Source organism: Diorhabda sublineata, chromosome 6, assembly GCF_026230105.1.
Source record: "Diorhabda sublineata isolate icDioSubl1.1 chromosome 6, icDioSubl1.1, whole genome shotgun sequence".
Taxonomy (NCBI): domain Eukaryota; kingdom Metazoa; phylum Arthropoda; class Insecta; order Coleoptera; family Chrysomelidae; genus Diorhabda; species Diorhabda sublineata.
The window spans coordinates 9,488,747-9,513,385 of NC_079479.1; the positions used below are offsets into that span (position 1 = coordinate 9,488,747).

The window sequence follows — 24,639 nt, forward strand, 5'->3', positions numbered from 1 at the left end:
GATTCTCGTGAAGCATCCTGTATTTAAACATCGATAATGTTTCAATAAGTGATTGTAAAAAATAGATATTTCATAAAGTATTATTAATTTTTTTATTTCGAATTTATTTACGCAATTTTAACATATTGAATATATTGTATATAATGTAGTCCTAAAAATATTTTAATGATGTTAAATTTTTAGAATATTTACTTAAAATATACTGTGTATAGTTAAAATGTGCCAAATGAGACTATGTTTTAACATTTGAATGAATTTTTAACTTATTGTTGAATATATATAAGTACTAATTTTTTTGTAAAAACGTTTGAGAATAAATATCATTCATTATTCTCCATATATTGTTTATTTTGGAAATACTGTATCTTCCCAGGTATTACTCTTTTTAGTAAACAGTTAATAGTATATTACATAACGAGTTTGGATGTGGTAGCGCGAGTACTGAAACGTCACGACTGCGAAATACACTTTCTAACTAGTTGTGTACACTATTTTTCCTACGACCACGTAAGAAATTCTTCAAAAAACGTATTTTTTAAATAAGAAAGTCAATTGAAAAGTATATAAACACGTGTGCTGAAAATTTAAAAAATCCTACAAAATATTTTTTATTTTATAATAGTATAGATGACAAAAACGTAAAGAATGATTATAAAATATTTTTTGCAAACTTTTAACTTACCTGTTAGTAACATCCTTCACTATTGAGAATACATTTTCATTCTACTACTTTGTTATACATTACTCAGTAATAGTAATAACACTCAATTTTAACGTTTAAATTATTTTTCAGTCACTAGTAAATATTTGAACACAAATCACAATAAACTTTCAATTTTTATTGTATAATATAATTTTAAAAAATCTCATTGTCTATTTAGTCTTAAATTTGGCCTTTTACCTTTCGGCACCCAGCCAGATTCATATTGTATTGTTTCTATCGTTCGAGACAATATATAACATAAGAAAAAGAAGCAATACGTGTATATTTTGTTATTTTTTAGTACATACTACTTTTATAAGTAGAAATTAGTGTGCTATCTATCATTTCAATAAGTGGCCCTAGGAAACATATTTTTTCAATTTATATTTTCGTATTTTTGCAGTTTTTTTATGTATACGTCGAATTTGACTCGAATAGGTATAGAAAATCATATTTTGGAGATACCTGTGTTTATAAAGGGTCGTAGAGACCTTGGACGGGAACTTTAGAGGACTAGAACAGCGAACTCGTAAAGGAAAATACCAAACAAAAAGATAAAAATCATCATTTATCTGATATTAGAAAAAAAAAAACAAAATATTCAACATTTTATTTCCAACATCACAAATATAACAAGAGTAAAAAGTTATAAACAATGTTTTTTTATATATATATATATTAGTGGTATGGAATGTAAACGATAAACTTTTCTAGCTTCTTTGGCTGGAATTTATTCTAGCTTATATTATCAAAAAGTTCAATATAGTCGATAAACTAACAAAACTCTTAGGCCTTGATTATTTTTTCATAATATAAAACTGAAAATAAACTTAAAACTACTTACGAAATATTCGATTTTAAAAACACCCTTATTCGATAAATACACTATTGTACAATTGACGTCATTGAAGGTTAAAAAACAATAAGAATGTGTATAATCCACTCTATATTATTTGCTTTCCAATTGCACAATTTGAGCACCCAATCGGAGCATAAGAACAACTTCAAACGCATGTCCCAAATTCCCGTTTTTGAGATATGTGTGTCAAAGTTGCGCTCTCCCCTCGTTACTCAAACACCAGATAAATGATTGAGCTTCATGAGCTTCAAAATGGCGCATTAAACATCAAACTGTAGAATAGAGGTTATGTGGGCATTTATTCAGATTTACATTTGTATGGATACAGAAAAAGTTCTAAACATGCATTATCACTCAATAAAGAAGACTACAAAAGAGCCTAAGAAGGTAATTTATAGTGGAAACTATAATTACAAAGATGTACTTCGGACACAGCAGAATTTGACACTTGACACGAAGTTAGATCTAGTGAACAGTGACACTGGTCTTGGTCTTTCGTTCAAACATCAAGACCAAGACCGCGCATGCAAGGCCAAGACCACATATGAGGTTGTAAGACCAAGATCACATATGAGGCTGTAAGACGAAGACCACGTATGCAAGACCGTGACCACGTATGCAAGACCGTGACCACGTATGCAAGTCCAAGACCACATATGAGGTTGTAAAACCAAGACCAAGATCACATAAGAGGCTGGAAGACCAAAACCACGCATGCAAGACCAAGATCAAGACTAAGCCGATCTTGGTCTTGCATTTGCTCATCAATAGTATGTTCCAAAGTGCTCAATATATTGGAAAGCAACTATCATTGACATCAATCCCAGCTGATTCATACTGTCATATTTGTTTCTTGTGCTATATATTAATTATTGGTGAAAAGGTATAAGTTCAGATAAGGAGGACTTTAATAAGCCCTCTAAGCTCGGTGGTAGCCAATTTTTTTATGGAGGAATTTGAAGAACAAGTCTCATCGGCAGCTCCTATCAGCCAATGGTTTGGTTGAGATATGTGAATGACATTTACGAAAATATATAATGGAAACCGAAGGAAAAAGCGACGTTCATCTAAATCCTTGTTAGAAACATAGTAAATATTATAAAAACATTGACCGAAAGGGCGAGAAGAATTGACCGTTCAGGTGGAATTAGGTGTGAAGGTGGAATGATCTTTAATAGCTACCAGGTACTCAACAGCTAAAGTAGACAAGGTAATGAATCAATAACGTAGACAATATTCAGAAGAATAATCAGTAAATTTCTAAGAATAACCGAATTATATTATTAAAAACTAAAAATACTATATTTTAGTAAAATAGTAAAACTAAAAGTAAATTCTTTGGTATATAAAAAAACTGGAATGTTATAATGTGAAATGTACTTTTTTCGGACTATTCGTGCGTCAAGATTTTGGTCGAGGAACATTCTCGACGAATTGCCCTATGTAATTTCCCCTTGGAGAATAATTAGCTACGACATACGTTTGGCCTCTTTTGTTTTTTGCCATTCCTGAAAAAAAAATAAGGAAATTGACGTACGCTTCAGATATATTTTATACAACACATACACGATGACACTAAAATCTGTGAGGTAGATCACACTAAAGATGCCTTCGTTGAATATGTCTCATTAAAGGTAGAGCCAACGCGTTGGGATGACTTTCAAATTTTTTTCTGAGTTGGTTGCAGTGCCCGATAGCTGAATATCACAACTCAAGATGGGTTTCAGTGGGACTTTGTATAGAAGAAGTTTCATGTTGATTGACCAGTACACTTAGTTGAGTTTTAGGCCTAATTGTTTTCTTTTGGTTGGTTAGTCGTAATTTGCACTTTTTGCCGCATAAGATGCCCGTTTCATACCACGAAGAAAGAGATCCAGATAGAAGCAAATCTGGAACCACTGCTCCAGTACTCTTTATAAGAATATTAACTTGGGTTTTTCCTGCATCAAACTCAACCATATTACTTCTAAAGCATTCTAGATTGGTATGGACGGTAGAGCTCTGTTATTTTCTACAGAGGTGAGTGTTAGTTTATTGGGGCAGCTGATTTAAACGAGTACACCAGTGTAATATCGTTGTCAAGCCTATAGATTGGCAGTTTTGTCAAGTAGATCGTTGATATAGAGGAAAAACAGGTTAGATGAAAAGATTTATCGCATCGATGCGACCGGTATGGATCGGTCTTCGTAAAAGCAACAAATAGTCGATAAGTGAGGACGACAAACTATATGATCTTAATTTGATTGGTAGATTGATACGCCAGACTTTCTTCATGTCCTCGGCAATCGCTGGGACTGAACTAGTTGTTAGAGATCGTGTTTTTGATGCGGATTGAACTCTAGGAAGTTTCCAATTCTCTTGTATGATAGGGAAAAAGTTTGCCTAGCGGACTAGTTAGTTCCGCAGCTCATCTTTTCGATACAATTGGTGGTACTCCATCAGGATTGGTGGTTTTATTGATGTCCTAACCTTTTTAAAGTGTTGCTACATCTCGGTTTCGGAATTTTATTTCTGGTGTCGATGAATCAACTTCAGGAAAGCCTGTCATTCTTCCTGCCAACCTGCTACATAAGTTTTGAAATATGGCAACACTGATGTGTGAACGTTAAATCTGACATTGCCATCATGAAGTTTGACATTTTAATTGTGAACGTACTCAGAATATGAAGATATTTTCCACTAACCTATTCCCAACTCTTTGCTATCTTTCCAAATAACTTGTGTAAAATGTAATGTGCTCTGATTAACTCTCTCCACGCCGAACGTGTGCCTTTTAACTTCATCATACCATTCCTTAATAGCGTCTCTCGGAGTAGGTGTATGACTGTAATCAGAAGAATATACAGAGAAAATATTTTCGCCGTAATTCGAATTTGCTCTGTGCTGCAAGCTAGCAGTTCGCGCGCAAGTATCGGCCCAATCTTGCGCGTATTGACACATCTGAAACAAAATTATTTTTATCGATTTGCATGAAATAATTTTCAAACATTAAATTATACTAATCGTTCTATCGATTCCAATAAAGGTTTCATCAAATTTTTTGTGTTTTTTTTTCAAAATCAAATCCTATACCTCTTAAAAAATTACTGTTTGGTAGAAAATAAACATAAAAAAACCAAAAGTATGATAGTAACCAAAAAAGAAACATAATTAAATAAAAAAATAATAGAATAGACAAACACATAAAAATGAAGGCGGTAACTTTACCTATCTTAATATATGGAAATGACACCTGGGTAATGTACTGGAAGATACCACAAAGGAATAATAGCAGCAAGGATGAAACAACTAATGATAATAGCAGGAAAAACGACGATGAATTGAAGTAATACTACAAAAGCCCAAACAGGAACCAATAGGAAACAAAACAGTGAAAAAAGAGAAACACCACAAGGCTTAATAAGAAAAACAACAACCAAAACAAACAAAAACTTTTTCTTGGCGAAAAATGTGAAGGCATGGTTTTTATTGTTGATTTTATGATCTTTAATTCTTTTCCTTTATTGATAAAATTCACTGTTTACCATAAAATCTAAGGAACCGAAAATTTTTACCGTTGACCTTGAGATCAATGCAATCTTTTGGGAAGTTATTTTTGATTATACGAAAATTTAGGTCTATGGAAATCATATGACTATCATTTTTTGGTCTAATTATTTGAAGCAATTGATTTTTCTTGAAACTGATTTTCAACAAAAGAAACTATTCAAACGATTGACTCACTTCCTCATTCAATACCAAATCCGGTACCCCGTGTTTTCTTCTATACTCGTTGTGAATTTTAAGAGATTCTATAGCAAATTCCGAAAATTTTCCATAATTTTCGGATAGAGAAGTGATACTGGAAGTACTAGGACGACTGTCTTTCCCAGTCCTCATAGATTCTTCGTAAACGATAGGTTTCGCAGCAGGAACATTTTCTACATAGTGTCCAACGAAGTTACCAGCTGGTGAATAATTGGCAACGACGTATGTACTACCTTTAACCAAAAAAAAACACACTATAAATAGATACGTTCGTAAACTGGCACATAGATGGCGCTACTATTATTAAATCCATATGATTTTCAGTTAACCATAACCTTCATCAGACACGTTTATAAAGCAGCTAGTTTGAAACATTTAAGAAAGAAAATTTTATATTTTAAAGAGGCATTTGTTTTCGAATAAGAAATATTATTGATAAACATTAATCGTGAAATTAGCAGTTGATCAAATGAGGCGAAATGAGCATCGAAGACGATGCACGTACAGAAGCTGTTAACGACAAAAAATACTTTCGTATAAACGGGACGTGAAACTGATTAACATAACTGAGATCTTAGAGATGGAAAATGGGCGTGTTGGACATATCATTAATATTTGGGCGTGCAAAAGCTCTAGACGATTCTCAGCTGTTCAATCGTAATAAACCCGAATGCTTGGTTATGAATGGATGGTATCGGATTCAATCGACGTGATCAAGCGACTCCAAAGCAAGGAGTCGGCTGGCAAGGTTATGTCGTCAGTTTTTGGGATTCGCGTGGTATAATATTTACCGACTATCATAAAAATAGTAAAATTATAAATAGCGTTTATTAAGAAGTGTTTGAATAACGAAAAAATTTCCACATATGAAGAAGAAGAAAGTGCTGATTCACAAATCCATGAAAATTGCATGTATTGGGCTTCTAATTGCTTCACACCCACCGCTTTCTCAGACCTGGCCCCAGCGACTTTTTCCTGTTCTTAGACATCAAAAGGATCCTCGTTTGACATGAATTTTGCGCATATGCAGAGGTTATCGCGGAAGTTAAAGTCTGTTTTAAGGTTAAAGACAAATCGTATCATAAAAATGTTATAAAAAAATTGTATGATCGTTATAATTGTTGTATAGTCCTGGATGGTAACGACGAGCGTTGCTATTCAAGTTTTGAGATAGATAAATCAAAACAAATATATATAATTGGATATGGGTTCATTGTTTTTCAAAATATTCTCCATAATTTGCGATTCGAAAGCTTCTACCACTTCTTCAGGTGTAGAAAAACGTTAACCTCACAATTTATTTTTAATCCGAGTAAATAAGAAGAAATCATTGGGTACCAAACAAGGACTATACGCCGAATGACCCGATCAATTCGATTTTTTGAACTGCTGTGTGACAATTGAGTGTTGTCGTGGTGTAGAATGATTTTTTCGAACACTTCTGGTGTACCATTCAGAATTGACCGTTCTACGTTGTTCTAAGAGAACTGTGGCCAGTTATTCCGAAAAACAAGCGACCATTTGCTTCGGAGTGCTTCGTTTGCGAACAACATTTGTTGGATTTGACTCGCCTTGAAAAACGGATACAGTCGATTGTTGTTTAGTTTCGTGTTTTTATGCTCGTCGCGATCTTACACACATCTTCTGAAGCACCGCGATTGAATATTTTTTCAAAGTTTTTTTGCACCAATCGACACGAGATTTTTTTTGAGCGATTGTCAAATTATCCGGAATACAACTAAAAGCGAACAAATCTTTTTGATAGCCAAATTTTTATGCAATATGATGATTTTTCAATATTAATATCTATGGTTTCTGGCGCAACAGCCGATTTTGGACGATCTTCACGAAATTCGTCCTGTAGCGAAGTGCGACCATGAAACACGGTGATTCGAGATGTCGAAGTCGAAGCCAGTTGATCGGCACATCGCTGTTGGTTTAATCCACGTCGAAAATCATAGCAAAAATATGTTTTAATTTATTGTTTCCAGGACTTGTAAAAATCTCGAATATCACTCGTATACCAACACGTTCTGAGTATGTTCACCATTATAAATGTCAAAATTTATGATGGAAATGTCAGATTTGACGTACAAAAATCAGTGTTGCCATATCTTGAAACTTAAAGTAGCAACTCTCGTATATTGAATAATAAAATGAAATTATATGAAAAAAAAAGATTTTTTCATGCTAGCCTACGACTTTTTAACCCATTAAATACCTATTGGAAGTAAGTGAAAATTATTTAAAAAATAATAAAATTTTGAGTATTGCTAACAAACCTTGAGAATTCTTGGCAACTCCAACTCCTAAAAACTCACTCGACTTCCAGATCACTTGAGAAAAATGCCCCGATTTCAAATTACTGGGTTCTTTTCCGAACGGATGTTGCGACGCTTCCTCGTACCACGTTTCCACTGGCGAATGACCGTTAATCGTAAAATTAGGGTCCGATGAGAAAATACAATAAATATTTTCTCCATAATTACTTCCAGGTCTATGTTCGAGGATATTACGTTGAGCAAGGTACGTTGCCCATTCTTGACTGTATTTACAAAGTTTTCGATCTAGTTTCAACGGTGGTACGCCGTGCCTTCTTCTAAAATTGTTATGCGCCTTCAAGAAATCTTCCTCAAAGTTGCCTTCTGTTATTTCTTCGTTAAATTTTTGTGATGGTGACCTAAAAATCGTTAAAATATTTTCCCCAATAGATAATTAAAAAAACATATTTACAAAACCATATAATTGTATGAAAATATCATCTAAATATTTTGAAAAGTATTTTTAATAATTCCTAGATTATCGGAGTTTATTGGTTATCGCAGTTATTCATGTATGAATCCAATAGAGGGGGTTAGAGTTTTGCGTGGTTTCCGGCAGATATGGCGTCTCTATAACAGAAAGTCGTTTTATGTCATATGATTTTGCTTTGCGATTTCCGTGCAACGTAAATTTCGTACCACATGATGCTAAAATCCTATAGCCCATCCCATAAGAAGACGTTATTAGTAATTTATTCATACAGATTGTCTTTGAATAGGCGTACACCAGTTCGGCCCGAGGTATCGTGGAGCGTATCAGCCAATATTACTTCTTCTTCTTTTTTTGTTGGGATTTTTAAAAGTTTATATCTTTCCAACACCATTCATTTAACTAAGAGCCAAATTAGAGTATCCTAGCTCCGAATCCAAATCTCAAAATATGCTACCTTAGGGGTGAAACGAATTTGGGCATCGGGCAGAAATACAGGCAGTGTCCGAAACGTAGTACTGTTGGATGTAAAAATTTATTTCGGGATAGTCTATATTTTTCGAAATACGACCCACCTGCATCAATACGTTTTTACCATGCTTAGATGGTTATGTCCTTCATTGACCCTGTCGGTTCTAATATTGTTCTGCGATCTCTTGAGCCGAAAAGCTCTAGCGGGGCGAGGTTAGGGCTGTAGGCCGGCTGAGTCAAGACGCTGATCTCGTTTTTTGTCAGATAATAAATCGTGAGGGAGACGGGATCATTTTCGAGGCAAAGCTTCCAAAAATTCTTGATCTCGTGTGTAGCGCGGTCGTCGACGCTATGTTTTTAATGTTTGTAGTACTATATCGTGAAATTTAGCAGAAACAGTTTGTACAGTTGGGGAATATTTGAAATGTCTTCTACCTGAACCTCCCGGAACATCTTGTGCCACCTATTCGAGATTTCGAGAAAGAATAATCCCCAAAAGCCTCCTGAAGCATTGCAAAAGTCTCTGCTGACGTTTTTTCTTCAATCTCACGCTACAGAATCGCTACTGGATCGTTTTTTCTATCCCGATTTCGATCGCGCTTTGAGACGTGCACTAATCCGAGCTTTCTGTCGCTTCAGAGCTTACTGCGACCAAGCCCATTCTTTCTTATCTATATCTCTGCGACGTACAGTCGCTTTGGAAAAAACTGTGACGCATTATTTTCCGAAAAGTTACAGAAGCAAAAAGATGTGAGGAAAAAAGGACCCAGGAAAACTTGGCTGCAACAACTAGCATAGGAAAGGGAAAATAATACAGTAGATAACTGAAGTAGCAAAGTAAAGAATGGATGAAAGAAAAATGAAAATTCAATACCCTGACGCTGAAAGAGCATAAAGATTTCTAGAAAAGAAGAAAATAATTTACGAAATCTTTTATCGCATTTCAGGATATGAGATAGCTACACCTGCCAAAGATCTTCTTCTATTCCATACGCTCCCACGTGTATTGCTCTTAAGTTTTTTGAGTTGAATTACGAGTATTAATCGCTACTTTAACTTACTTTGTAAACTTGATTGACAATTTGTTTATCTTATCAGATAAATCGATATGATTGTTGTTCGTTTGGAAGCCGCCTAGTGGAGGTACATTTTCTGCGAAGTGACCTATGATATTACCAGCTGGAAAGTAGTTAGCTACAACAACTATTTTACCTCCAGATTTCGCAAAAGCCACTCCCAATTCTTTAGAATCTTTCCACACTACCTAAAATGAAATCGCATAAAATTATGGTGAGTTTCTTGTTGAATTGAATGAACACAAATTATTAACTTTACCTGAGTGAAATGTCCGGACGCTAAGCTATTTGGTTCAACTCCAAACGTGTGACATTTAATTTCTTCATACCAATTTTCCACAGCCTTCTTTCCATCTATAATAAAATTAGGATTGGACGATTGAATGCAAAATAAATTTTCGCCGTAATCCCTGTTATTGCTATGAGTTAAAACGCTTTTCTTTATCAAATTATTTGCCCAATATTCACTAAATTTACACATATCTCTATTAAGTTTCAATGGAGGGACGCCATGATTAAGTCGGTACTCGTTGTGAGCTTGAAGGCACTCTTGTTGGAAATCCATTTTAGAATTTTTAATCTGAAAATGTATATCTAATAATCTAATATACAATCGCGAAATCAGAACTTATATTTCCTAAATTCTATACTATTATCTGAAAGCCGGCCATCTAATCACTCCCGACTTTTTGCATCAACACCCTGTATAATAAATATTGATTTCATCATCTGAAAATACTCTTCATTGTATGTTTCAAGCACTAAGTGTGAAGGGGTCGAAATCAATTACAGTTTTCTCCAGAATGTTTTTATAATTACACGAGGAAGATTTTTTTCCTAATCATAAAACTACCAATTTGTTTTTGTTATTTGTTTTAATGTTAATTGTTTCATTATTCTAAGAGTTTGATTATCACGCTGGTTTCATAACAAAACAAAAGAACAATCAAAACAATGGACTGAAATTGAAGAACCGCTTCCAAAGAAGGTAAAGATCGTTCCATTTGCAGACGTCGGTTTTTTTTGGATGCGCTTGGGAGAATTTCTTGAAAAAGAAAAACTTATCAACGGCGAGTATTATAAGACCTTATTGCAACGTTTGAGCAAAAAAATGGAGCAAAAACTATCGAATTGAACTAAGAAGAAAGTGTTATTTCATCAAGATAATGCACCAGCTCATACATTCTTTATTGCAATGGCCTTAATTAATGAATTAAAGTTTGAAACGCTACCTCACGCACTCTATTCGCCAGAATCAAACCCCTTAGATTATTTTCAACTCGTACACTTGAGAAAATCGCTCAGTGGTCAAAGATTTTCCAACAATAAAAATAAAAACAGCAGACGATAATAAATATAATAGTTTTATTTATTTATTTATCTTACCTCTGAAGACATACAGCAGCTAAATGTTAACATTTTTCTTTATATTTTCATTATTTAACGTAACCCAGTACATCCATAAACTAATTTTTGATCAACTGCGAATAAACTCTGAGGAACAAGCGTGGTAAGTTGTTTTTAATTCCCACCGGAAACAACTAATGAGTCATTTATTTAAACTGATAAGAATAACTGTACACTAAGAAACCGACGATTATAACAAAATAAAAAAAAACATACTGGACAGATAACGATGTTGTGTGGGTACGAATAAAGGGTTAAATTCATTCAAAAGTGACAATATTTTAAGTAAGTCATGCTAAACGTTTTTGTGAGATGCAGACGACATAATTTATTATTCACTGGAGGCTTTGTCATCTATTTAATACGAGGGCATGAGCTGTAGGCGCACACTCCGCCACTGTTGACATTCAAGCGTCAGTCGGCGTTGTGCTACAACCACGTAAACATGTACGTCATTATTGATGCTCCCGCCAATTGTAAATTGCGAAGCTTGATAAGTTTTCAACAGTCTGAAGGCAATAGTATTCCAAAAATCTATCGGAGAATGCGTTGTGTGTACGTGAATGGTATCGAAAATTTAAAGATGGCCATGATGAAGGGGGCCAAGGACGCAATGACCTGGTTCAACTTGTTAACAGAATGGTTAAAGAAAACTACCGATTTACCATTACCGCTTTTTCTATGGAATTTCTAGAAGTTTCAAGGTCTGTTTTCTACTCTTTGAAGAGGGTATTGAAAAGCTTGTCCACAGATATGACAAATTTCTTAATCTCTTTGGTGATTATGTCGAAAAGTAAGCGTAATCTTTTGGTAAAAAAATTATTGTTTAACATGAACTTGTCTTTTATTTATAGCCTATTGGAGGTTAAAAAAAACGACCCTCGTACATTTGATACATAAGTAATTATTTTGGAACTAATATAAAATTAGAAGAGTGAACATTTTGAAAATAAAATGATTCTTAAAACAAAAAATCACATTGTTGATCCATTTACTCTTTTTCTATGTATTCGCGATGAAACTAAACGGATTTTCATGCAGTTTCTTTCATTAGATAGAGTATTTAAAGAAGAAGATTTAGGTATACAACGGTAAGGAAATGATTGTCGATAAACATAATACCAGACATGATTTAACATTTCGGAATGTTTGTGTCTATAAACAACTCGAATAGCATTTTTTTGACAACACGTTCTGGGTACGTTCACCATTATAAATTTCAAAATTTATTATGGAAATGTCAGATTTGACTTATACACATCAGTGTTGCCATATCGCAAAACTAAAATAGGAATCCTCGTATAAATCTAAGCAACTCAATTGTTCTATTAGACGCGTTGTTACTTTCAATATAAAATTGATTTATCTCAATAAACTTAACTTGGGAAAATCAGTTGTTAGACAATGTACAATTACCAGAACTCCTCATAGATTTAAGCGAAAAGTCTTGTATGTCTGGTAGAATTATGAAAAGTTAGTGATGCGAATGTATTGAGTTTTATAGAAAGAAATAACCAGGTTTTGTTAACGCCCGTGAAAATAAATTCAAGCATGTTTCTCATACTGATGATTTCTGGAGCCGTTGGTGATTTTCATACTGAACACACTGTTTACACCAACACTCACGATTACACCGTCTGACGCGCGTTTCGATAATCAAGTTATCGTCTTCAGAGACTGAAGGTAGAATGTTTACTTTTAGTTTCTGAAGACGGTTACTAATAATGGTAGAAGTATATTCAGTACTTTTATGTAGTATAATAATTAGATGCCATTTAAGTATAATGGACATATTAGATAAATTTTAAATAAGATAAAACAGTAGAGTTAATACTCTTGAAAATCGGGGAAGGTAGCTTATCATATGACGGTAAGTTTAGGCTTACCTTCACAGTAGGTTTCTTATTACTCTTCGATACTTTACCAGTCAAAGCTTCTATTAAATCTGGAGGGCACTTTTCTTCTTTATCTTTTGTCTCAGTGGTGATTTTGCATTCCGTTCTTTCACCTCTAAAAGTTTCGATTGTCTCTCTTGTGATTGTTTCCAATTTGGGTTCCTAAAAGTTGTGATTAATTTAACGACGAGAATAAATACATTATAATTAAAAAAAAAACACCTTTTTACAGTGAATTTAACAAAAAAGTAAAACATATTTCGTATTAAAAGAATAACATGATGAACTGAAAATATATTGAAGTTGAGTTGAGTCTTTTGTACGATACAATGTGTCCCGGATCTGTAAGAAAAAATTCTTGATTCAAATTTCAAAAAAACCTATTTTATATAAAAAGTTGTCAACTATAATTTTCAAAATTCAGTTTCAAGATCAGACAATTTTTAATAATTTGTGCTATCGTTTTTCATAATGATTATTTAATTAAGAAAAAAATACGTTTGAAACTGTTTTTTTTTCTGTGAATTCGACGTACAGATCCCCGAGTTCTTTTCGGAACTTTTTGTTTTCAATTTATTACATTTTTTGTGCATGATGTATTGTTATAAGGCCGCTTGACATTATGCAATGCAATGCAAGATGTAATAGCTCTTGATAAAAAGCGTGCGCAGATGAAGTTGAGCTGATTGTTTCATGCAAGATCTCGCACTTAAGGCCACTTGACACCATGCAATACAACGTGCGATGCAATGCAAGACGCGATATTTCTTGCTAAAAAGCGTGCGCAGATGAAGTTCAGCTGATTGTTTCATGCAAGATCTCGCACTTAAGGCCGCTTGACATGATGCAATACAACGTGCGGTGCAATGCAAGACGCGATATTTCTTGCTAAAAAGCGTGCGCAGATGAAGTTCAGCTGATTGTTTCATGCAAGATCTCGCACTTAAGGCCGCTTGACATGATGCAATACAACGTGCGATGCAATGCAAGACGCGATATTTCTTGCTAAAAAGCGTGCGCAGATGAAGTTCAGCTGATTGTTTCATGCAAGATCTCGCACTTAAGGCCGCTTGACATGATGCAATACAACGTGCGGTGCAATGCAAGACGCGATATTTCTTGATAAAAAGCGTGCGCAGATGAAGTTGAGCTGATTGTTTCAAGCAAAATTTGGCATTATCGGTTTTGTGCTATTTTTATTGCATGCAAGTTGCAATCTAGCTAGTTTTGGCTTAACAGATCAGCTGACTTTCGTAACACTTTTCATTATTCTCATTGTTAAACTAGATATAAATTATTAGATTGGAGGTTAGGAATTTGTTTACTTTTACTGTTTGCAGAGACTTGCATGCATTTTCTTGCGCGTTGTATTGCATTATGTCAAGCGGCGTTAAAGAACGAATAGTCTGATTAAAAAAACATTTTGATATTGATGACATTATAAAGAAAATAATCTTTTAAATTCAACTTACTCTTGTCAATATATTTATTGAAACACTAGTTGAACTCTACTAAAGTATATTTACTATTAAAACAAGTGAAATAACTGACAATAAATGAATAATCAGTGCGTTAGAAAATCATTATCAACAGATTATGTGATAAAGATAAGTGGCAATAATTCGTGTTACTAATACTTTATCGAATTTTGTTTTGGCCGCGTGATTACAATTTTATGCCATAAAAAAGTTTTCTTGGACTTATTTTCAAAAGCAGACATGGAACGAAAGAAAGAAAGTTGCTATGAATAAGAAGAAATTGACGAAGCTTAATATTCTAAGCTTCAATTTGAATGTCGATTTTCGAATGATTTTTAAAAGAAACAACAAAATATAAATATCGAAATTCGTATCTAATTAATTCCCTAATAGTGAAATAATTAGTATTCGAATATATTTGAAATATATTAGTACATTTTGGTGTTAAATTTTGCCACAATCCCACTACGAAAACGTTAGAGAGAGTACAGAAAATCATTTAGATGATTGCTATTTTTTTATGACGAATATCATCGGTATACATGCAAAAAAACACGACATGAATATTCTGAAGTCAGTGGAGGTTCGTGCTGAATGCTCCATAAGTTCAATACTCTTTTTAATAATAAGAATCGTCAAGCTTCTTAAAATAACCATTAACCGCCGACATCATCTCTTCATTTTTGGTAAGTCTTTGACCACCGAGCCATTGTTTTAGTCTGGGAAGAGAAAATAATCCGAGGTGACTAAATCTGGCGATTATGAGGTAGTAATTCAAACTTTCTTTTTAGTCAAATGCTTGATTTGTTCTCTCAAAAGCTGCAATAACTTCTTAAAATACTGCCTGCAGATGGAACGGTTTTTACCTTCTTTGAAACCGGGAACTGATATAGGAATTGCTCCTCTGCAGGGTTGGGGTGCTAGCATTATAGATAAATAAGCATAAAAAGGGTGGTTACCGATCATAACATAACATAAGAAACATTACAATATTTTTTATCATTTTGAAGCTAATGCGGTTAGATTTATTTTACTAATAAAACTACCATTTCGTGTCGCTAATGAATTGCGATTGCAAATGTCGCCTGACTCAATTTTTATTTTCACGAGTATAGTAAGAACAAACAAGTCGTACTCACCTGTCCGTCTTGAATTGAAGCAAACGTCCTTTGATCAGTCTTTCTAACCATGACAATTCTACTGGACCCATCGTGACCGTGGGCGGTTTTTCTGAATCTATGCAGGTCTGTCAATGATCCTGGATATGTAGGTTTTCGCCTAGACAAAGAAACTTCCATTGGATAAAGTCCACAGATTTTCACACCCAAAAAATAGTCATTGAAACTCATATTGAAATCACTTGAAATCAAAGTAGGATCTGGATTTAATTTTTATATAACAAATTAAAATTACGGAAAACTCTGTGTGAGTATAATATTGAATTAGAAGTAAAGAGGAACGAGATTTTCTCACAATATTCGTAAATCTAGTACAGAACACTAAATTTTATATATATAAAATAATTTATATGCACTACACTACACTACTTTACTGATCCAATTATACCAAGACTGAAATCACTTTCCGTTTTATGGATATTAACCCTTAACAACTAATTTTTCGTCTCAGTGACGACCATGATATTGTCACAATTTTTCTAACCATGGTTTGGTTCTACACTGAATCGAATCCGCAGTTAAACTGTGCACAAAGTGTGAATAACATTAATCCCTTTCCAATCTTTGTTCCATTTTGGTGGCCAAGTGTAACAAACATCGAAGAATATCACGGTATTCGGACATCACTATAAATATTAAGATACGGGTGTATTATAAAAATTTTTCTAGCTTAACAAGTATAATAGAAATCTATATCTAAAGAAAAAATGATAAAAATTCGATTTACATGTTTTAAACGATCTCTAGTGTGGAAAAGGTGATATGTTTCAATACTTTTTATCATAGTCATATGAACATCAATTACATTTATCATTTCTGAGGTTCTCATGACATCCTACGCCTCAATTTTAACATGTAGTAACTTGTTAAGGTTCTTGTATTACGAAGAGAACATTTGCAAGATCGTCATGTGTCATACCGTGAGATTGAATCCACCAATGGATCCAGAACCTATTCTTGGTGGAGCCTAAAACTTTAACATCTCTGAGTAGACTGCTATCGAAACAAAAACTCTGTGGAGATGGATGGAAACACCTGATATGAGACTAGTAAGAAGACGCATAGAAGTTCTTCTACTGATCTTAAAAATCAACTGCTTCACTTAAATTAGACAAAGCACTGATCTATCAACCAGTCACGGCTCCTTGTTTGACTAGGAATTTGGATGTTTTTAGGTATAGGTTAGAGGATCGCGATAAGCTTATGATACAGGCATTTGAAGAAGATGAAAAAACATAGAATTAATCAATCAAAAGAAGAGGTCGAGGCGTTCTTTTTACTTTTTTAATATTCGAGAAATGATAGATACACGCTTTGATAATTTACAAGTAAAGTTATACTATAGCACAACATCTAGAAATGTAGACAATAGTCTATTGAAGGTGTCGTCTTTTCCTGGCCAATAGCACGAAAGAAGTTGCAGACATCGTCGATGAGTGCCCAGAATCCATGGGGAAGTCTTACAGTTTGCATTTTGATGTTAATGGTTCTAAATCTATTTATCGAAGAAAAATAGTGAACCAAAAAAATGATCAGCACATGATCATGACGTGAACATCGCGGAGCGCGACTTCAAGTGTCTACCGAATCGTTCGAGAGTACAGAGCTGATCATTCATTGGCCGATTCAATTGATGATTTCGACAGGAACGCCATCAGAAGAATTGGGGACGATTTTTTTCTTTCAAAATGAGCTACCTACAGTGAATAAAGATAAATTTACTACCAGGATGAAACATGGGTAAACACTGTACATATTAAGGATAAGGCTTCGGTCTTTCGTTTTATCTAGACCTTTTATGGGTTTTTGGAGACAATACGACGTAAGACAACTTAGAAAACAATTCATATGATATCGAGGCCAGATACAGTGAGTTTCTTTTCGTTTTAATATAATTACAAGAAAATAAAATTTTCCGATGTAATTTTATAAAATATGGTAGCTTTCTATGGTATAAAATAAGATTATATAAAAGCAAAAAGAAGCTTTCTTCGTATCCAGTAAATTTCGAGTTCCAAAATCGTATCGTCGTATATATATGAAATTTTCTATAAATTTGTTCTATCTTTTTTTCAATAATTTTCATTAATATTTTTGTTAAGTTAGATTTGAAAGATTTCTTCAAATTACTTTGCTAAGTTTCAATTTTGAAATCCCAACTCGAAAGTTCGAAGTAACTTGTTATATTTGAATGAATTTTTCCTCAGATAACCTAATTTTTTTGTGCTTGATATAATTTATAGCAGAAATAAATCGTTAAATAAATAATGTCAAATAACCCTCGTATTATCTGTTATTCCTAGGCTACACGGATCATTTTTCGATTAATCAGTATCGTGCAATATGAGAATTAAAATGTAATGACTTTCTCACATGATTTCAAAGCGTAAAAAATTGGTTACGAATTGGTACAGTCATGATATATAAGCTCGTTATAAATTAACATGAAACCTTAAATACACATGATATTGTAAAATAGATAAATTTGAATCTACACGTGTTAGTTATTCACAACTTTATAATAATTTGAAACTCCAAGTGTCTAAGGAACATTTGGATTCGCTTAAATATGACGTTGATTCCCAGTTTTTTTCAACATCCCACTTTTTTTGCAATCTGTAAATTAGTTACGACGAGCTAATTGGTTGTTATTTCCTCTTATTTACAATTTTACATAAATTATTGCGGTCTACAGGGTGTTCCGGGACTTAATGCTATGACATCTTTCGTTTCCAGGCCTCCAAAATTGCGTAAGCAGAATTTTTAATGGATGATTACGTATATCAAAATAATATTGTTCCAATTTTAAAAATGTGAGAAAGTTGTAGAATTTAGGAATCGCGAAACCGAGTCGAGACTGTAAACGAAAATATCGTTGGCAACACTAATAATCAAAGAAGATCCAACATGTACCTATTGATTGAAGCATTTCTAGGTGTTGAATCCGCAACAGTAAATTCAATTTTCTATTCTTAATGATTTCCAAAAAGTAGTTAGAAAGATAGAACATTTTATGACATTTCTACCAGCCAGAAAAGTCGTGTATGGATTCCAGAAGATTTACTAATACCAACAATGATGTGTCAAGAAAATATGTATACAGTATAGTACAGGATTCGTGAAAATAATCCAGCTTAAAGATTAACTATCCCCCTGATTTCACCATGTGTGATTTCTAGTTATTCCTTATCTGAAGAATCATTCCCGTGGATGAGATAGATGAAGCAAATGATCAATTATCAAACATTCCAAAAGATTTTTTGGGTTTTGACAATGCATTGATGTAGGTGGTGATTTGTAGTTTTCCTGTATTGTGACATCTATGTATATCTATGTATACCGTAGATCAAATTATTATTTCAAATATCAAAATAAATTTACCATTCAATTTTTAATCAAGGTAAAAGCTGTGTTAACGTTGAAGAAAATGATTTTTTTTTTCACTATAATTGGACTTGATTTGTATAATTATCCATACATTTTATTACTTTTATTAATTTGAAAACGAAGATGAAATTATGAGTGTTCAAGATTATTATATGTAATAAAAATATTGTATCTCAAAAGTACTCTTAGTATAATTTGAAATTTCTTCAAGATTCTTATACTGTTATTATCGAAAAGAAGATTTTTATATCTTAATAACAGATCTATCTATGATATTCTCTATTGAATATCTGTAATTATCATTTTTTTAATAGTAGCTATATTGATTGTACAAAAAAATGGTGCCGTACAGTACTGAATCCTATAGATGGGGTTCCCTTTTTTTCATCTACCGTGTATAATACGTTAATATCACCTGAGGTAAGAAAAAATTAAAAACTAAGTAAACCATAGATAAAAAATAGTTATTTACAAATTATAGTTAGAAATTGATAATCAAATTTTTCAAAAAGAATTTAAAGAAGAATTTAAATGTTTGTTTCTATAAATATTTTGAGTTTCTCCAAAGTCTCAGCAGTAAAAAATACAACAAATTTACCCACAAAAGCTGATGTATCATCTATTTGTAAAAAGACAGAGAGATTCGATGTGAATTTTTGGGTAATATTAGAGAAATTTTTGTAAATTTGCGTGTTGGATTTGACCCTGATATAGGACTTGATCCCGTGCAGAGCTGGAGTTGTGTAGTCGAGGCTAGGAACGGAGGAAAGGAGGAAAAAACCTCAAAAAAGTTCATGCATCTAGTTGTAAAAAAGACGGAGAGATTCGATGTGAATTTTTGGGTAAGATTAGAGAAATTTTTTTAGATAGGCGTGTTGGAGTTGACCCTGATATAGGACTTGCTCCCGTGCAGAGCTGGAGTTGTGCAGTCGAAGCTAGGAAAGGAGAAAAAAAGGAAAAAACCTCACAAAAGCTCATGCAACTAGTTGTAAAAAAGACGGAGAGATTCGATTTGAATTTTTGGGTAAGATTAGAGAAATTTTTTTAGATGGGCGTGTTGGAGTTGACCCTGATATAGGACTTGCTCCCGTGCAGAGCTGGAGTTGTGCAGTCGAAGCTAGGAAAGGAGAAAAAAAGGAAAAAACCTCACAAAAGCTCATGCAACTAGTTGTAAAAAAGACGGAGAGATTCGATGTGAATTTTTGGGTAAGATTAGAGAAATTTTTTTAGATAGGCGTGTTGGAGTTGACCCTGATATAGGACTTGCTCCCGAGCAGAGCTGGAGTTGTGCAGTCGAAGCTAGGAAAGGAGAAAAAGAGGAAAAAACCTCACAAAAGCTCATGCAACTAGTTGTAAAAAAGACGGAGAGATTCGATTTGAATTTTTGGGTAAGATTAGAGAAATTTTTTTAGATGGGCGTGTTGGAGTTGACCCTGATATAGGACTTACTCCCGTGCAGAGCTGGAGTTGTGCAGTCGAAGCTAGGAAAGGAAAAAAAGAGGAAAAAACTTCACAAAAGTTCATGCAACTAGTTGTAAAAAAGACGGAGAGATTCGATTTGAATTTTTGGGTAAGATTAGAGAAATTTTTTTAGATGGGCGTGTTGGAGTTGACCCTGATATAGGACTTGCTCCCGTGCAGAGCTGGAGTTGTGCAGTCGAAGCTAGGAAAGGAGAAAAAGAGGAAAAAACCTCACAAAAGCTCATGCAACTAGTTGTAAAAAAGACGGAGAGATTCGATGTGAATTTTTGGGTAAGATTAGAGAAATTTTTTTAGATAGGCGTGTTGGAGTTGACCCTGATATAGGACTTGCTCCCGAGCAGAGCTGGAGTTGTGCAGTCGAAGCTAGGAAAGGAGAAAAAGAGGAAAAAACCTCACAAAAGCTCATGCAACTAGTTGTAAAAAAGACGGAGAGATTCGATTTGAATTTTTGGGTAAGATTAGATAAATTTTTTTAGATAGGCGTGTTGGAGTTGACCCTGATATAGGACTTGCTCCCGTGCAGAGCTGGAGTTGTGCAGTCGAAGCTAGGAAAGGAGGAAAGGAGGAAAAAACCTCACAAAAGTTCATGCAACTAGTTGTAAAAAAGACGGAGAGATTCGATTTGAATTTTTGGGTAAGATTAGAGAAATTTTTTTAGATGGGCGTGTTGGAGTTGACCCTGATATAGGACTTGCTCCCGTGCAGAGCTGGAGTTGTGCAGTCGAAGCTAGGAAAGGAGAAAAAGAGGAAAAAACCTCACAAAAGTTCATGCAACTAGTTGTAAAAAAGACGGAGAGATTCGATTTGAATTTTTGGGTAAGATTAGAGAAATTTTTTTAGATAGGCGTGTTGGAGTTGACCCTGACATAGGACTTGCACCCGTGCAGAGCTGGAGTTGTGCAGTCGAAGCTAGGAAAGGAGAAAAAGAGGAAAAAACCTCACAAAAGCTCATGCAACTAGTTGTAAAAAAGACGGAGAGATTCGATTTGAATTTTTGGGTAAGATTAGAGAAATTTTTTTAGATGGGCGTGTTGGAGTTGACCCTGATATAGGACTTGCTCCCGTGCAGAGCTGGAGTTGTGCAGTCGAAGCTAGGAAAGGAGAAAAAGAGGAAGAAACCTCACAAAAGTTCATGCAACTAGTTGTAAAAAAGACGGACAGATTCGATTTGAATTTTTGGGTAAGATTAGACAAATTTTTTTAGATAGGCGTGTTGGAGTTGACCCTGATATAGGACTTGCTCCCGTGCAGAGCTGGAGTTGTGCAGTCGAAGCTAGGAAAGGAGGAAAGGAGGAAAAAACCTCACAAAAGCTCATGCAACTAGTTGTAAAAAAGACGGAGAGATTCGATTTGAATTTTTGGGTAAGATTAGAGAAATTTTTTTAGATAGGCGTGTTGGAGTTGACCCTGATATAGGACTTGTTCCCGTGCAGAGCTGGAGTTGTGCAGTCGAAGCTAGGAAAGGAGAAAAAGAGGAAAAAACCTCACAAAAGCTCATGCAACTAGTTGTAAAAAAGACGGAGAGATTCGATTTGAATTTTTGGGTAAGATTAGAGAAATTTTTTTAGATGGGCGTGTTGGAGTTGACCCTGATATAGGACTTACTCCCGTGCAGAGCTGGAGTTGTGCAGTCGAAGCTAGGAAAGGAGAAAAAGAGGAAAAAACCTCACAAAAGCTCATGCAACTAGTTGTAAAAAAGACGGAGAGATTCGATGTGAATTTTTGGGTAAGATTAGAGAAATTTTTTTAGATAGGCGTGTTGGAGTTGACCCTGATATAGGACTTGCTCCCGAGCAGAGCTGGAGTTGTGCAGTCGAAGCTAGGAAAGGAGAAAAAGAGGAAAAAACCTCACAAAAGCTCATGCAACTAGTTGTAAAAAAGACGGAGAGATTCGATTTGAATTTTTGGGTAAGATTAGATAAATTTTTTTAGATAGGCGTGTTGGAGTTGACCCTGATATAGGACTTGCTCCCGTGCAGAGCTGGAGTTGTGCAGTCGAAGCTAGGAAAGGAGGAAAGGAGGAAAAAACCTCACAAAAGTTCATGCAACTAGTTGTAAAAAAGACGGAGAGATTCGATTTGAATTTTTGGGTAAGATTAGAGAAATTTTTTTAGATGGGCGTGTTGGAGTTGACCCTGATATAGGACTTGCTCCCGTGCAGAGCTGGAGTTGTGCAGTCGAAGCTAGGAAAGGAGAAAAAGAGGAAAAAACCTCACAAAAGTTCATGCAACTAGTTGTAAAAAAGACGGAGAGATTCGATTTGAATTTTTGGGTAAGATTAGAGAAATTTTTTTAGATAGGCGTGTTGGAGTTGACCCTGACATAGGACTTGCACCCGTGCAGAGCTGGAGTTGTGCAGTCGAAGCTAGGAAAGGAGAAAAAGAGGAAAAAACCTCACAAAAGCTCATGCAACTAGTTGTAAAAAAGACGGAGAGATTCGATTTGAATTTTTGGGTAAGATTAGAGAAATTTTTTTAGATGGGCGTGTTGGAGTTGACCCTGATATAGGACTTGCTCCCGTGCAGAGCTGGAGTTGTGCAGTCGAAGCTAGGAAAGGAGAAAAAGAGGAAGAAACCTCACAAAAGTTCATGCAACTAGTTGTAAAAAAGACGGACAGATTCGATTTGAATTTTTGGGTAAGATTAGACAAATTTTTTTAGATAGGCGTGTTGGAGTTGACCCTGATATAGGACTTGCTCCCGTGCAGAGCTGGAGTTGTGCAGTCGAAGCTAGGAAAGGAGGAAAGGAGGAAAAAACCTCACAAAAGCTCATGCAACTAGTTGTAAAAAAGACGGAGAGATTCGATTTGAATTTTTGGGTAAGATTAGAGAAATTTTTTTAGATAGGCGTGTTGGAGTTGACCCTGATATAGGACTTGTTCCCGTGCAGAGCTGGAGTTGTGCAGTCGAAGCTAGGAAAGGAGAAAAAGAGGAAAAAACCTCACAAAAGCTCATGCAACTAGTTGTAAAAAAGACGGAGAGATTCGATTTGAATTTTTGGGTAAGATTAGAGAAATTTTTTTAGATGGGCGTGTTGGAGTTGACCCTGATATAGGACTTACTCCCGTGCAGAGCTGGAGTTGTGCAGTCGAAGCTAGGAAAGGAAAAAAAGAGGAAAAAACTTCACAAAAGTTCATGCAACTAGTTGTAAAAAAGACGGAGAGATTCGATTTGAATTTTTGGGTAAGATTAGAGAAATTTTTTTAGATGGGCGTGTTGGAGTTGACCCTGATATAGGACTTGCTCCCGTGCAGAGCTGGAGTTGTGCAGTCGAAGCTAGGAAAGGAAAAAAAGAGGAAAAAACCTCACAAAAGTTCATGCAACTAGTTGTAAAAAAGACGGAGAGATTCGATTTGAATTTTTGGGTAAGATTAGACAAATTTTTTTAGATAGGCGTGTTGGAGTTGACCCAGATATAGGACTTGCTCCCGTGCAGAGCTGGAGTTGTGCAGTCGAAGCTAGGAAAGGAGAAAAAGAGGAAAAAACCTCACAAAAGCTCATGCAACTAGTTGTAAAAAAGACGGAGAGATTCGATTTGAATTTTTGGGTAAGATTAGAGAAATGTTTTCAGATAGGCGTGATGGAGTTGACCCTGATATAGGACTTGCTCCCGTGCAGAGCTGGAGTTGTGCAGTCGAGGCTAGGAAAGGAGGAAAAAACCGGTTCCTTTCAGTTTGGAGATATATTTTTTGATTTTTTTGTTTATTTTTAATCAGCCTATATTATCCTCTATCCTCGACTATTTAGTTGGTGAACCGGTTCACCAGGTGATCGGGTATTCACAGAAAACCTGCAACACCGACGATTGCGTCTGGTGATGAAGAGGGGAACAATCACCGTTACCTGAGGGACACTACAAAGAACAATCCCATCCCCACTAACATATTTTTTTTATATTGGTGTTAAGGCCCGAGCGGGACTAGCTAAAACTTGTAAAGGGGTTTGAAGGGCATGGAAATTTTCTAAATTTAAGTAGCGAATGACATATTTTACATACCCAACATCATTTTCTACTGAACATATCAATCCGGTACAAGTTTCTATCCTTAAAAACATAACGGGGGCAGTAAATATGTTTCACTGTCAAAATTTGATTGGTACATCATCAAACTACATTATATATTGTGAGTAAAAGTCAATAAAAACTGAATTTTGAAAAACAATGTATGATATCATTTCAAACGTAAGTATTTATCAAAAGATGAG

At 34.7% G+C, this 24,639-nt stretch overlaps 1 protein-coding gene across 7 annotated transcripts in view; it reads right to left on the reverse strand.

Moving 5' to 3' along the window:
* Positions 1–1,298: 1,298 nt before the first annotated feature.
* Positions 1,299–24,639, reverse strand: part of LOC130445698 (uncharacterized) — a 29,363-nt gene continuing 6,022 nt past the window's right edge. For 2 of the 7 annotated variants that reach the window (XM_056781513.1, XM_056781512.1), the window contains exons 2-9: positions 15,527–15,665; positions 12,901–13,071; positions 9,867–10,187; positions 9,593–9,795; positions 7,592–7,989; positions 5,286–5,542; positions 4,247–4,502; positions 1,392–3,070 (exon numbers count right to left, since the gene is read on the reverse strand). In XM_056781513.1, coding sequence (XP_056637491.1) covers positions 2,964–3,070; positions 4,247–4,502; positions 5,286–5,542; positions 7,592–7,989; positions 9,593–9,795; positions 9,867–10,187; positions 12,901–13,071; positions 15,527–15,665 — 1,852 coding nt within the window. In that variant the 3' untranslated portion in view covers positions 1,392–2,963. Of the gene's footprint in view, positions 3,071–3,128; positions 4,503–5,285; positions 5,543–7,591; positions 7,990–9,592; positions 9,796–9,866; positions 10,188–10,993; positions 11,756–12,900; positions 13,072–14,381; positions 14,427–15,526; positions 15,666–24,430; positions 24,534–24,639 lie in introns of those variants that run through there. The other 5 variants (XM_056781511.1, XR_008910079.1, XM_056781514.1 and 2 more) reach the window with 5 other exon arrangements.